The following is a 13,172-nucleotide window of genomic DNA, read 5'->3' as shown; positions in this document are numbered from 1 at the left end:
ATGCCTTCACAGGCCATGCATGATTATATTGTGTTGAATCCAGCGAAGCTTGTTTTTCTAGACTTGGGGTAGACCTTTTTCATTCGATTGTGGGCAGAGGCAGTGGGCGGGAGTTGTTAGGAGCAGTGCTCTACATTTAAAATACGTTTTACTCTTCCTATACTTTTATTTTAAAAATAAACCGTTCCGGAATGGTTTAGTTTTAAAATAACTGTAGGAAGAAGTTGAAACTTGCACTTCAGTCCACTGCACTGAACATTCCCTTAAAAAGCAGTTGTTTGTTTGGGGGGGGTTTGGATTGCTTGTGACTATGGGGTTTGTTGGGAGTGGGGCAGGCCAGCAGGAAACTTTTCCACTGCGTCTTTTCGTACACTTCGACCACTGGGTAGAGGGCTCGCCCTTGTGCTGAGTCCCCTTAGACTGAGGCGCATCTCGGACACAGCCTCACTGCTAGTCTTAACCTTTATCAGGAAGTTCAGAACATAATGTACATTTAGTTCTTGACAGGTACGCTGCATTATACTCTGTGAGAGCGCCTATTTTTCTATTTTCTTTCTTCTTCTAATAAGTGGAAGGTTTAAAGGGCTAGGGATTGGATCAAGGGTACAATTTCAGGTAGCTGTACTAGAAGATATTATATAAGCTGTAGGATTTAGCAGCAAGTGTTGAGCTAGAAAAAGTAGTGGGTTTCCCCTTGCCTGTTCTGTGTCCCTTGGTTTGTGCTGGATCTCGGGCCTGTCTGAACAGCTTAGCTTTCTAAAGATGATATGGTTTTGTTGTAATCTCAAATATGGGTTACAGCAAATTCTTGGCTCTGCACCATGAGCTTTCACTGTCCTGCCTTCTCGATTTTACCACCTGAACGTCAATTCATCTCATTTTTGCACAATTCTATGCTTTATCGTTTTAGCCCCTGATTTTGATTGACTTCTGTTGTGGGAGGGTTTGACAGTCGGTGGATAAGGTTTAGTGTCGTGGCATGAGAGACAGATGGACTAGATAAGTTATAAAAACAAGTTAAGTGCCATCACTGGCTGTGGAAGCAATAGTTCAGAGGCAGCGTTTATGATGGACTGATACCTTGTTCATTTTGGTGAGCACACATGATCCACTTCATGCCAGTGTAAGCTGCTTTCACAATCTGATCAAGGGCTAACAAGCCCCTGGCAAACAGTGCATTTCAGGGCAAAGAACTTAATTCACTTCAGGGGCATTCAACATGGCGTTTGTTGTTGGCTAGGTTATTTGCAGAGTGATTCGTAAGTGCATCTGTTGGTCTGGGTCATTTGGTGGAATGTTCTCAACCAAGAGTCTTATCACTGTATTTATGCAGGATTCTAAATTGCCAGGAGCTGGGAGCTATTCAGCTCCTGGTTATAGCCAAGGGGAGCCTGGCTAGTTTGAACTACCAGGAGCTGCTTGTGACTCCCCAGTTAAGTGGTGGCCTACAAACATAGCTATATGATATTAACTGTGTAGAATTGGGAATGCACGCAAAGGAGTATAAAGGACACACCAAAGGGACTCTTAAAGCATATTGGTTTATTTAAAATGGGCTAAAAGTTAGTTTGTGTCTTGCATACAAGTAAAATATGCTGTGCTAGCTCCTGGTTCCCCCGAGACGTAGCTCCTGCATAACTGGTGATGCCCGATACCCACAAGCTGCTTTATGCTCCTGGTCAATACATGATAATTTCAACCCCGGTTTATTCATTGTTGTCTTTCAGTGAAAACAAAACCAATTCCTGGAAGGAGCCTTCCTCAAGGGGAGAGTGGTGGCAGGCACACACAGGGAAAAACGTGCATGACCGATGTCTTTCACACTGATGAACCATCCACTTCCTATACTGGCCCCTTGCCCTGGATGGTATACATCCCTGGTAATGTCATTCATACATATTTTGGCTAAAACACCACATCTTGACTTGATTTCATTGCCCACTGTGTAGATGTTCTCTGCGAGACTGTTGGTGTGTGTTCCAGAGGGAGCCTGGGCCCTGTGGTCTATAGTAGTACTGCAGTTCCCCATGGCATGATCCCTCTGGGGGTCCCAATCTCAGCAACCCCAGTGATGCGGGGGTGGGGAGGAGGCAAGAGGGGGAATCTCTCCAGGCCCAGACTCATTTATCTCAATGTGAGAGAGCTTGGTGTCTCTGTAAACATGGAAGAGCTGCTGAGATGACCTGGTGAGGCCATGGCGTCCGAATTATGGCAGGGGGAGGTTCATCACGAAAGCTATTGTGCAGAGTCACCCGATCTTTGTTTCCTTAATTGGTTGACTTGTAGAACCAGGAAGCATTCCTGTCGTAGCCTGTTTGTGCCATTTTGGGTAAAACAGTTTTTCACTCGGGTATGCACTGATTAAAGAAGGGTTAGTCGGCTGAGCTTTGTGTATATGGGCTGTTATTGAGCTAAGTAGGGAAACGGGAAAATATGAGCCTCACCCAATAACAAAACTGTGCTGCGCTTTGGAAATAAATTGTAAGCCGGGCTGCGCTTTGGAAATAAATTGTGAGCCATGCAATTATCTATCGCGAAACGGTCGATCTAGATGAAAATGCACATTACATGTCAGGGAGCTTAATGGACTAGGCTTGCTGCCTTGGTCAACTAAATTGTGAATGAAAAATGTCTTTGGTGAACAGAATCTACAGGTATTTGTGGCCCTTTCTTTAAACACCTTTTGCATACTTGCCGTTTTTTTTTTTTTTTTTTTCGGTTTATTACAAACCTTTAAAAATATTTTACAAACACACAATAGTACACTTCATCAGAAAAATAACTGTCCATTGACAATCCCTTAGCCATCCCTTAGCACTCACTTAGCAATACTCCTGCCAAAAGCACAGCCAACTATACAAAACATTGATCTCCTTGTGCTTCCACTGACAATGAGTTCAATCGATTTTCAATTACCATCAGAAATCGGGTTAAAGGTAATATCAGCTTCCTGTCACATCCTTACCTTGCCGGTTTTTTAATTTCTCTCTTGCTCAGAGAGTAAAGGCATTCAAAGCAGGTTTTCTGATATTCCTCTCTTGCACTCTGTTTCGTCCTCTGTAGATTTTCAGCGATTAGGGAGTTTTGTAAACTGCACCATTTATTGGTTTGTAAAAGTTGTAAAATGACCTCTTACAAATGTTTCTTCTACTCCTTTCCTTGGATGTAGGAGAAATATTTGGTCGGAATTAAAAATTGCACCCATTTCCTATACCTTTTCAAACGGTTCTGTGCCCAGAGTTGCAGGCCTGGTGATTGATACGAAGTTCTTCTCTAAATGCTTTGTGCCACACCCGGTTTTTAGAACAGGGTAATAGTCCTTCTTTCAGTGAAAGAGGTGCAACAGGAAGGTGCTGCTGATAGTCTGGCTCATTATGTAGGCATGGGTGGAGCTGGGCGTTTGTCTGTGTACATCTGTAATTGTCTACCATGTGAGCTGCAAAGCTGTTGTGGTGGTCGTACGTGTTAATGACAATCTGCATGCTTGACCTTTTTCTTTGACAAATTGTTTTCCTTTCTTAAAACAAGGGAAGGCTTTGGCTCTCGTGGGGAAGGCTGTGTCTATATTTATTTTAAAATAAAGGTTCTCAAAATCGCATGTATTTGTGCAAAGGGGTTCAACTAAAAAGTAAGCTTTTATTAATTGAGATTCTTATTGCTGTGGAGACATTTTTGAGAAGACGCCCTACCTTGTGACAGTGGTTTTAAAAACAATCACCCAACACTTCTATATCCTTCATAATTCCAGCGCTGCAGAAATACAGACCTATAAAAGAGCAATCTATATAGTTTTTGTACAAATATATTTAGTGTTGATTCAAAATTAACAATGAATGATGTTGGGTTCTTCAGATGTTATTCTATAAACAAAATAGATTCCGTTTTCAGTCACGAACAGACAAGCTGACCTGTTTCAACACCATGACTATTTCTTTTATGCTCGGCCTTTCTCTAGGCTACAGTAATTATTCCATTCATCCATTTAGACTTTCACATGGGCAGAGGGGAATTTGGGCACCTATAGCTAAAATGAGTGGTGTAGAGTAAGTATTTGTGGAGTCTTCTGTATGTATTGTGAAGTGTTAGCAAGAAACTAAGGGTCTCCACAGATGAGCTGCTGTACACATAGTGACTTTCTGATAGACTTGTCTCCCTCTGTGAATCAAGGTGCATGTTTCTTCATTGAATTCTTCAAACCTCTTCAAGCTTCTCTTGCATGAACAAAACATGATGAAGAGTGGGGACAACTGGTGCTCCCCCGATGGACCATTGGAAAGGAACGCAACACTAGACTAGGACACGGCAGAGAAAAAAATAGTGCTGCGATTAGTTGTAGTCTTTGCTGAAATTCTATTCGTATAGCATGGAAAGGGTTTGCTTTGGGATGAATTTCATTATCTGCTTCTCCTGCGTTTGAATAGAATGTTTAGATTAGGAATTAAGTTTGAGGAAAAGATCTAAGTAAATGCCTTTATATCAAAGTTCTACAAAACATATTTATGATTGGACATCGAGAGAAGTTATCATGAAGAATGTAATGTAAACTTAATAAACACCCTTGAATTTAATTCTTACAATGCAGAGAGACTGATTGTAAATCTGGTATGCGCTCCATCCCTACGTTATGAGGGTGGGAGGCTTGGGGGGTTTGGAGGGCGGGGTGGGAATGGATGCCAGTGGTGGCTTTCCATCCCGGGCATAGTGTGATTGGGTAAAATGCTTGTGAAGCAGGTTATATGTAGAAGAATTCCACAAGATGGCAGTGCTCATTGTTTGCCTGGCTTTCACTCTCCCTTCTGGTCCTCACTATGCTTGTAAAGTCCAAGTGCTATATTCTAAAGCTGAAGGATGTTGCAAACCCGGAAGGATCAACTTTCACTCCCTTTTTTGGTTTGGCTGCAGGGACCAACAGTCGGGTGGGCAGACTCATCAGTTGGGTACAGTTCATTAATTAGCAGAGGCCATTTAAAAAAAAAAAAAAAGGTAAAGCGGATTAAATGTTAGCTACTATAATGTGGCCCCTCTTTTCCAGAGGCGGGAGGACCTTTTATTGAACAGGTGTATGTCCTACAGGGCTATGCAGAGGGCTGGAAGGAAGGAACATGGGAGGAGAAAGTGGACGCCAGACCATGCATCGATCAGCTCATGTATTCCGCTGACAGAGACGGTCACTACAGGTAATATTTGTGATACAGCTTGTTTATTTGTCATAATTCTCTTTACGTTAATTGTAGGTAAACGAGTAGTTCTGAGCAATATTTTCAGTAAATCCGTTTGTGTTTGCATTCTAGAAATAGCCACGTGGTGTAGTTGTGATTTTTAATATACCAAATGCAAGCCTACCATGGCACCGCAGGTACTACTGCAAGTGCATTAGGATGCCGATTAAAAAAAAAAAAACAAGTGAAATTTAAGGGAGCATGAAGGGCAAAGGAGGATGAAGCAATGCCTAGGATTTAGGTTGGGTCCTATATACCCCTGTGGACGGGCCTGCAGAGTATCTGATGCAGGAATCTGTGCCCCCACACTGAGCCTTTATCTCGTAGGCCATTTTGCCAGTTGTGGCGGTTAGAGATCCAGGGGGGGGCAGAAGTGTTGAGGAAATGGTCCAGGGGCAATGAGAATTCTAACTGGAATTGTATGTGTGGGGCCTTTGAGACACTCAGCCATTTTGTTTTGGCCACTATTAATCGATCTTAGAGCAAAGTTTTTATTGAATTTTCTAAGAGAAAGTGGAATAAGGTTTCACTGCCTGGCATTGATGTTTCTTTAAGCTCAATAAGGTTGGTGGTTATGTTCGCGGTCACTAGCTTTCTTAAGAGTGGCTGGTGGAGGAGAAGTACATTGAGGATGGAGGTAATGGGGGGGGGGGGGTATTTTGGACTTGTTGGGGATATATATGTATGTTATGAGAAGGATGTTATAATCAAGACTAGTTGGCATTTTTATTACTGTTTTGTTTATTTTACCCATTTCTATCGCTTTGATGTATGATGTTATGATGAATGTAATGGTTTATGGATATGAAAAATCCAAAATAAACGTCTTGATAAGTGAAAATCAAATTTCATATATAGAAACTGGTTACTTGCAAAAAGTGAATCCCCTCCACCCTCGTCATTACAAGATTGTGAGATGGGCTAGGTTGGTACAAGCTACATGTTTAAAAAAAAAACTGTAGTAATTGGTACATTTGAAATGATCTGTGCTTTGTAGTGGTTTGGTGTACTTCCTCTCACCATGTGTTCCTTTTTTATCTTTTTTTCCTCCAATCCTATTTGGTTCTTATTCCTGCCTTACTCTAACTCCGATCACACACGAACCCATTTTGAAACATGGTATATTGGCAAATTCAAAAAGATTCTTCACAACATTGGGATTGTTTGGCTTCCCCTACCATACTCTGGACCCCATCTTCGATGGGAAAGAAAAGTGAACAATTTACTGTGCCTGGATTTCCTTGTACACTTACATAGTTTAACAGATAACCTTTGGTTCACTATGCAAGCACCATTTGCATTTGTCAAGTTAAACATATGTTATCTCGTAGCAACCCTCCAAAATGTCTGCACTGTGCCACCCACAATTCGACCTGGTGCAACAAGGATATGTCAGCCCATGTCTTGAGTAGCAGAAGGGTTGATGTCATAAAGATCCACTATAAAAGCGCAGTCTGCATTTTTTTATTTTTGTTTCTTTTCTTTATGCATAAACAGTTATTCCACTTTTCGGTAAATGGCTTTAAAGTATCTTTTATTCAAAAGTAGTGAGTTACAGATGGCTGCACCAGCAACTCCAAGTCCTTCCTCAATTAAAATGTCTTCGTTGTAATAGATCCATTTAGGATGGTCAGACATGGCTTTCCTGGTTTAACATTAACAAGACTTGTGTTTTATTTTCTATGGGATTTTACCCATGAAAACAATTGTTATAGTCCTTTTCTGACAGATTTGTGGGCGAATTTAGACTGTCTCTGAAAGCGTATTACTGTCTTTATTGACTTTTTAAACCGGCAAACCAAGAGCAGTGCCCTAATTTTGATTGGCCTTAACAACTGTTCAGTTGCATCATTGGGTACCTCCATTGTGATTGCAGGGAAGAACATTTTAACTATGACGGTCCGTCCCATCAAGTGTTTCCATTTTTGCAATTTAATTTCTGACAGATGCCCAAGTGTACGAAAGGAACAAAGTGAGAACGCGTACTATCTTGGTTAGAAACACATTGATGCCATATTTATGAAGCCTTTTTGGTAACTGATCTTTAATAAATAAAACCCTTTGGCTGCCCATTTATTAAAGGGAAGGGGCAAAGCAACGCTCTTCAGGTATCGTGTTCGAGTAAAATTTACAAACCTTTGTGAATCTGCTATTCGGTGGCTCCACAAGGCTGATGCACAAAGATTTAAGACATTTGCGCTTCTCTCCATTTATGAATTTGGAGAGTTTGACTAGTTTGTAAATTGCACGTCTAAATTGGATGCAAGTACTGCTTTTTCTTTTGGGATTGGGGACTGTGATGTTGGTTGGAGACTTTAACCTGCAGGGAGATCACTTTTCTGTGGTGCTGTTGGATTGGTTATAGGTCTTCGGTTTTTCTAAGCAGAAGAAACCCTTGCTAAAGGACTCATTCAGTTTGGATTTTGTCTCCTTACACTCAATCCACCCTCTAGGTTCATCTTGCAAGCCTTTTGCACCTCTCAATCATCCCAGTTTAGTGGTCCATTGCATTATTTAATCAAACCTATCATATAAATATATAGTGATTAGAGGGTGGCCCACAATGTAACACTTTGCACATTCTATGGAAAATCTACCTTTTACTCTACAATGTGTGGAAGAGGAAGACAGCAGAGTGAAGAGGACGGATTTCTTATCTGATCAAATGACATGCCAGTGATCCAGCAAGCTGCTCACTGTTCCCAAAGGTCTGAGAAGAGGCTTGAGGCAAGCCACAGGGCCATGGGGCATTTGCCATGTCCATGAGTCTGTCAGGGTCCGTAGAGCAAGCCTTCTATTTGAGGAAAGTATTAATGACTGATTAAGTTTTCACAAAAGACTATAAATATTTTGTGGCATAGTCAGGCAAACACCAAAATCTGTAGCATTGCAGAGGCCTTCTCCTTTCTGCAAAACATTACTTTTATCGGACTCCTGCCAAATATGTTTTCCACCCTACTCCACCTGGTTGCTCTTTCCACGGACACGTGTGTTTCTGTTGAAAATCGCTATAGATTATTTTCAACATAGCTTTTTCCTACTTTTGCTTTTCAAAGGGCCAGTATTGTTTTCTTGGGTATGGCGTTAGTAGATCAGTTTCTACAAAAGTCAACACATTTCCAATCTATCCAGGCGCAACCCAATTCTGCGTTTGGCTTATGAATGCAAACCTCACAAGCTGTAAATGATTACCAGAACTCATCCTCCTTTTCTCTTTCTGCCTTCTTTTCTTTAAATGTAGCATTATCCTTAGTAGTTAATATCCTGCATTATCGAGCCTGGCCTGATCTCAGACCCTGAAGGTGAACGAGGGTAGACTGGTAAAGAAGCTGCAAAATATAGTAACCAGCCAATAAAATGTTCTCTTTTTAAAAATAAAAAAAATATCTTTTTAAATGCCATAATGTAATGGCGCTGGTGTAGTTTATAGGTTTAGAACCGTTCTAAAATTGCTCCTCATATTATTATCCAGTGCAATTGTATGTAAAATGACCCCCTATTCACCAAACTTAAATGGCCAGGTCTTTGCCATATGCACATAGCCAAGGCCTCACGGGAGAGACTGGGGGAGGAAACACTTTGTTTCTCCAGAGTGCACCAATCGCATTGGCTCACTAGCCATTTGCTTGTAAATGCTTAACAATATTTGTTACCCTTTCAATTGTTTTGCCCACATAGACACTTCGTCGTCCTCTTTTGTTATTCCTGACACAAGTGAGACAGTTTGAAATTCAATGCTTCATAAGTTTCTCCATGTATAGGAATTTACAAGAAAGGCCCCCAATAACATTAACTGTGGGCATCTATTTTGTATCTTTCAATTGCTTTAGTTTGAGTTATGTAGTAGACTAATTCGTCATTCTTAAATTAGTCTATAAACAAACTTTAGCAGTGCAATAATGAGGGATTGCTCAAAAGGCCCATCGTTCCAGAAAGCAACTGTGAAGGTGTATTGCTCATTTTGTAAGAGCACCGCCCTGTGTTATCCTGTTTCTGTAATAATGGCACTCTACATTGGCAATATCAAATGAAATTCTGTTGTCATTTTTGAGGTAATATGCTTTTCTTGTGTTATTGTTTAATGTGCGCCTGCTTTGTTAGATTTGCTGTGCATGGACCTGCACACTTCCTTTTGGAGTGCGCCTATGATCAATCTTATGAATACATATTTTTTAGAAATCTAAAAAATGCTCTTCATTCCCAGGGGCTGGTTTTGGGGCTATGAAGAAACCAGAGGTCTTAATGTAAGCTGCCTGTCGGTGCAAGGGTCGGCGTCTGTTGTTGCCCCTGTACTTCTGGAAAATACCTCCGCACGGTGAGCTGCTTTTCTGTCTCTTCAGAATTGAAGTAATGTTCTATGTAGGAATACTAAGATTTTCAATGTCCTATTTTTCTTCAATAAAGGTGCTCCAGCTCACGAGACAGTTTGCACACTTACAGTCTCAATGAAGACCTAGTGAATATGGAGTGGGGTGGTTGGCAGACTGGGAACTTAGTTTTTTCAGTTATGTCTGAGAAACTGTGTGTTATTGTCTTTGAACATTCCCAAGACGCTACTTCTAGTCTAGGACTAGATTTATTTGAACTCGGTTTTTTTGCACACTTTCTAAGCCGTACTTTTATGGGAGCTATATTTGCTGCATTGAAGGATTTTGTGCAAATTTGGTGTCTGGGAGGGTGGGCTGGCAGGTTTAAGTCCACCACGTTTTCTGGAGAAATAGCTTCCCCGTTTATCACTGGCATTCACATTGTTGCTGTTGGATTGGCTCTGCACTGCTAGGGACTCGCACAGTTCAAATAATATTGGAGGCATCCCACTAAATGTGCGCTGGGCTTATAGTTTTATCTTGGTAGTCATATGAGCCACCTATCCTCTTTGGATACAGTCCCTATGACCCTTCACTGCTTTTACTCCATAGCCTCACATCATGACGCTTAAGACTGATTTAAGCGTGAAGGATGGTTGAGAAACAACCCTGTTGTAATAGTTAAAAAATCCCAAGTCCAGGACTGAAGTATTTTAAGCATGAAGTTGGATCCTCTTGTTTTGAAAATGTTTCTGTAACGCAAAACCTGCTGCTGCCCCCCAAGATCTGCATTGCCCAATCTACAAGAGATTATTTGGTTGCGTGTGCATAACGCCTTTAAAAGGAGGAGGCATGTGTTTCACAGCTATATTTTTTGAGCCTTGTATAAGGCTTCTGGATTGATTTGGACGGGTTAATGTGAACCAGAAACCAAGAGACTACTTTCCAGGGAATACTCGGTTGAGGTATCATGTGCTAGACCAGCAGGAGTATAATTTGATAATCGTAAACAAGACATGCTCTCTCAGTATAATGAAGAGGCACTTTGTTAGTTTGAGGAATCCCGGCAGTACATCTATATCGCAGCCCAAGCGAAATGGTGGTGTCAGCCTTTAGTTCATACATCTGTGAAAAATAAAATGGATAAGGAAACTGGCAGAGTATCTCATCCCAAAAATGTGGCACCCGATTACAATCCTCATGGTGGTAGGTGGGGGGGCATAGGGCTTTAAACAAATAGGTTTCGTACAGAAAAGCTGTATACAATTAGTTGGTTACATTACCAATGAGGCTGTACTTGAGGGGCTTGGCTTTACAGCACCATGCCAGATCTGTACAATTCTGCGAAGCCTACATATTTGTCTTAACTGCTGATTGATCCATTATGAGTAGCAGGACCTGGTCTGATCACTAGCACACATTTGATCACCATTCTGGTTGTAAAAATTGCCTTCAAAGGTGTCATCCCTCACCTTACTGGGCGTGCACGTACTCAAGTCAGAGACTATCGTCCTTGCTGCTCAACCACATAGATTTTGGAGTGGCTGGCACAAAAAAAAACTAATCTTCACCAAATACGGCAATGGCTCAGTTCTGCTCTGCCCAGATCTCGAGAAACATTGTCACTAAATGTGCATCACTTACACCCCACTCACCATCTTCCACGACCAGGCTTACAGATCCACCCTCCACTTGCTCGCTCTTCACTTCTTTCTCTCCCATCTCCCACCCTGAATTTCTAAACCTACTATCTAACTGCCTCTCCTCAGGATCCCCTGAAGAGCTCTGTCCTCAGACTCTTCGGAGAAAAATACTGTCTTTCACTTGTGCCTGCCACATCCCAAGATCCATTATTGACTCATCTCGGGCACCTTCCCATCAGAATTCAACATCTCGTACATCAAAACCCTGCTCAAAAAGCCCACTCCCGACCCCACGCACCCCTCTACCAACCAACTACAGACTGATCTTAAATGACTGATTCACATCTAAACAAATCGACCGAACAGCCTACACCCAGCTATGCCTTTTTCACAGAAATCAACCACCTCCTCGACCCCACCCATTCCGGCTTCAGACACCAACGGGGAACTGAATCGTGCCTTGCTTCCATCTGGGATGATCTCAAAAGAACCTTGGACCTGACGGTTGCACCATCCTAATTCTTCTCCACCTCTTGGAAGCCTAGGACACCTTGACCATCGCGGACAGATTGCACTCTCTGAATATCGGGGACACAGCTCTGAAGTGGTTTTCCTCTCCAACAGATACCAAATAATACACATGCTTCCCTTCTCCTCGACTCCCTGCCCTGTTACACACGAGTGCCACAGGGAGCCTCTCTTTCCCCACAGCTATTTTATCGTATAGCTGAATCCCCTTCCATCTCTCATTCGCTCCCACGGCCTGTCTTGATACCACTACACAATTGACACCCAAATAGGCTTTAAGACTCCAAAGAGCCCATCCACTGCCTTTCTCGATCTTGCACCATGCCTCACCGAAATAGACCACTGGATGACTGCTAATCACCTCCTTCTCAACCCCAGAAAAACTGAGTTCATGTTCTGCAGGAAAACTGCCCTCTTCCCCCCACCCTCCCAACCAACCCCAAAGCCCCCCTTCTAGACCCCTCCCCCCTCCACCTACAACACATTAAAGAAAAATTGATGCACTATGGACTCAGACCGGAAACTATCATATCCACATGGTGTCAAAAACCTGCTCCCTACACATAAGCATTCTCAGCATCTTCCCCTACCTGGTCATCCAACACAGTCACCGCAATCGTGGCTGTCGTCCTCTCACGCTTAGACTATGCTAACACCCTTTACCTAGGGGGCCTCGCATCACAAGTTGGACAACTCCAATGGGTACAAAACACTGCAGCAAGCCTCCTTCTTGCCCTTGGCCCTAGAGAACACATCACACCTGCCCTCTGTGTCCTTCGCTGGCTGCCAATCTGGCGACTATGCACCTTCAAGGCAATGTGCATAACCCACCGAGGAACTGCACAACACAGGACCAGAATATCTGCAACACAAACTGACACCCTGCATGCTCACCAGAAATCTGAGATCCTGGATAGCTCTCCTCCTCGCCACCCCAGTTACAAAATCGAGAAGACTAGGGGATCTTCTTTCTTGGTCCAAGCTCCCACTATCTGAAACTCTGTTCCATTCAGCATCCGCTGCCTGGAGGATCACCTCGCTTTCCGGACTGCTCGCAAGAACTAGCTCCTCGCTTCTGCATCTTGACTGACCTAGTCCACCTCCACTGAATAACTGGTCACCCCCAGACAGGAAGGCGGGGGGCGCCCTCTGTCACCTGATGAGACAATAAGGTGGTACCTAGCCTGTTCGGAAAAGATGGCATTCAAACCTTCTGCGTAACCTCATGGTAACTAGATATCTGCTTGATTCACTGGTACATATAGCACTCACTCACTATAGAACTTAGCTGCATCCCTCCCGGGGCACAGCCACCCACACAAATACATCTGCAAGAATCACTACTCTACTTCACAACACACATCACCACTGTCAATAGAATGCAGATGAGTTCCAGATAAGAATTTGATTCAGCTGTACACTTAATCAGACTCCTAAACTCGCATATTCTCCTGACGGTCTATCCCAGAACCGAT

General features: G+C 42.6%; 1 protein-coding gene across 1 annotated transcript in view; it reads left to right on the top strand.

Annotated features, from left to right (window-relative positions):
• POFUT2 (protein O-fucosyltransferase 2) overlaps window positions 1–13,172 on the top strand; it is a 152,349-nt gene that overhangs the window by 56,640 nt on the left and 82,537 nt on the right. The window contains exons 3-4 of the mRNA XM_069615864.1: window positions 5,033–5,177; window positions 9,424–9,534. Of these exons, the coding sequence (XP_069471965.1) occupies window positions 5,033–5,177; window positions 9,424–9,534 (256 nt within the window). The remainder of the gene's footprint in view (window positions 1–5,032; window positions 5,178–9,423; window positions 9,535–13,172) is intronic.

The sequence above is a fragment of the Ambystoma mexicanum genome, chromosome 9 (assembly GCF_040938575.1).
Source record: "Ambystoma mexicanum isolate Mex_15411 chromosome 9, UKY_AmexF1_1, whole genome shotgun sequence".
NCBI classification, from domain to species: domain Eukaryota; kingdom Metazoa; phylum Chordata; class Amphibia; order Caudata; family Ambystomatidae; genus Ambystoma; species Ambystoma mexicanum.
The sequence above is the reverse complement of the archived record's forward strand: the minus strand, read 5'-3'. Positions and strand labels throughout refer to the sequence as shown.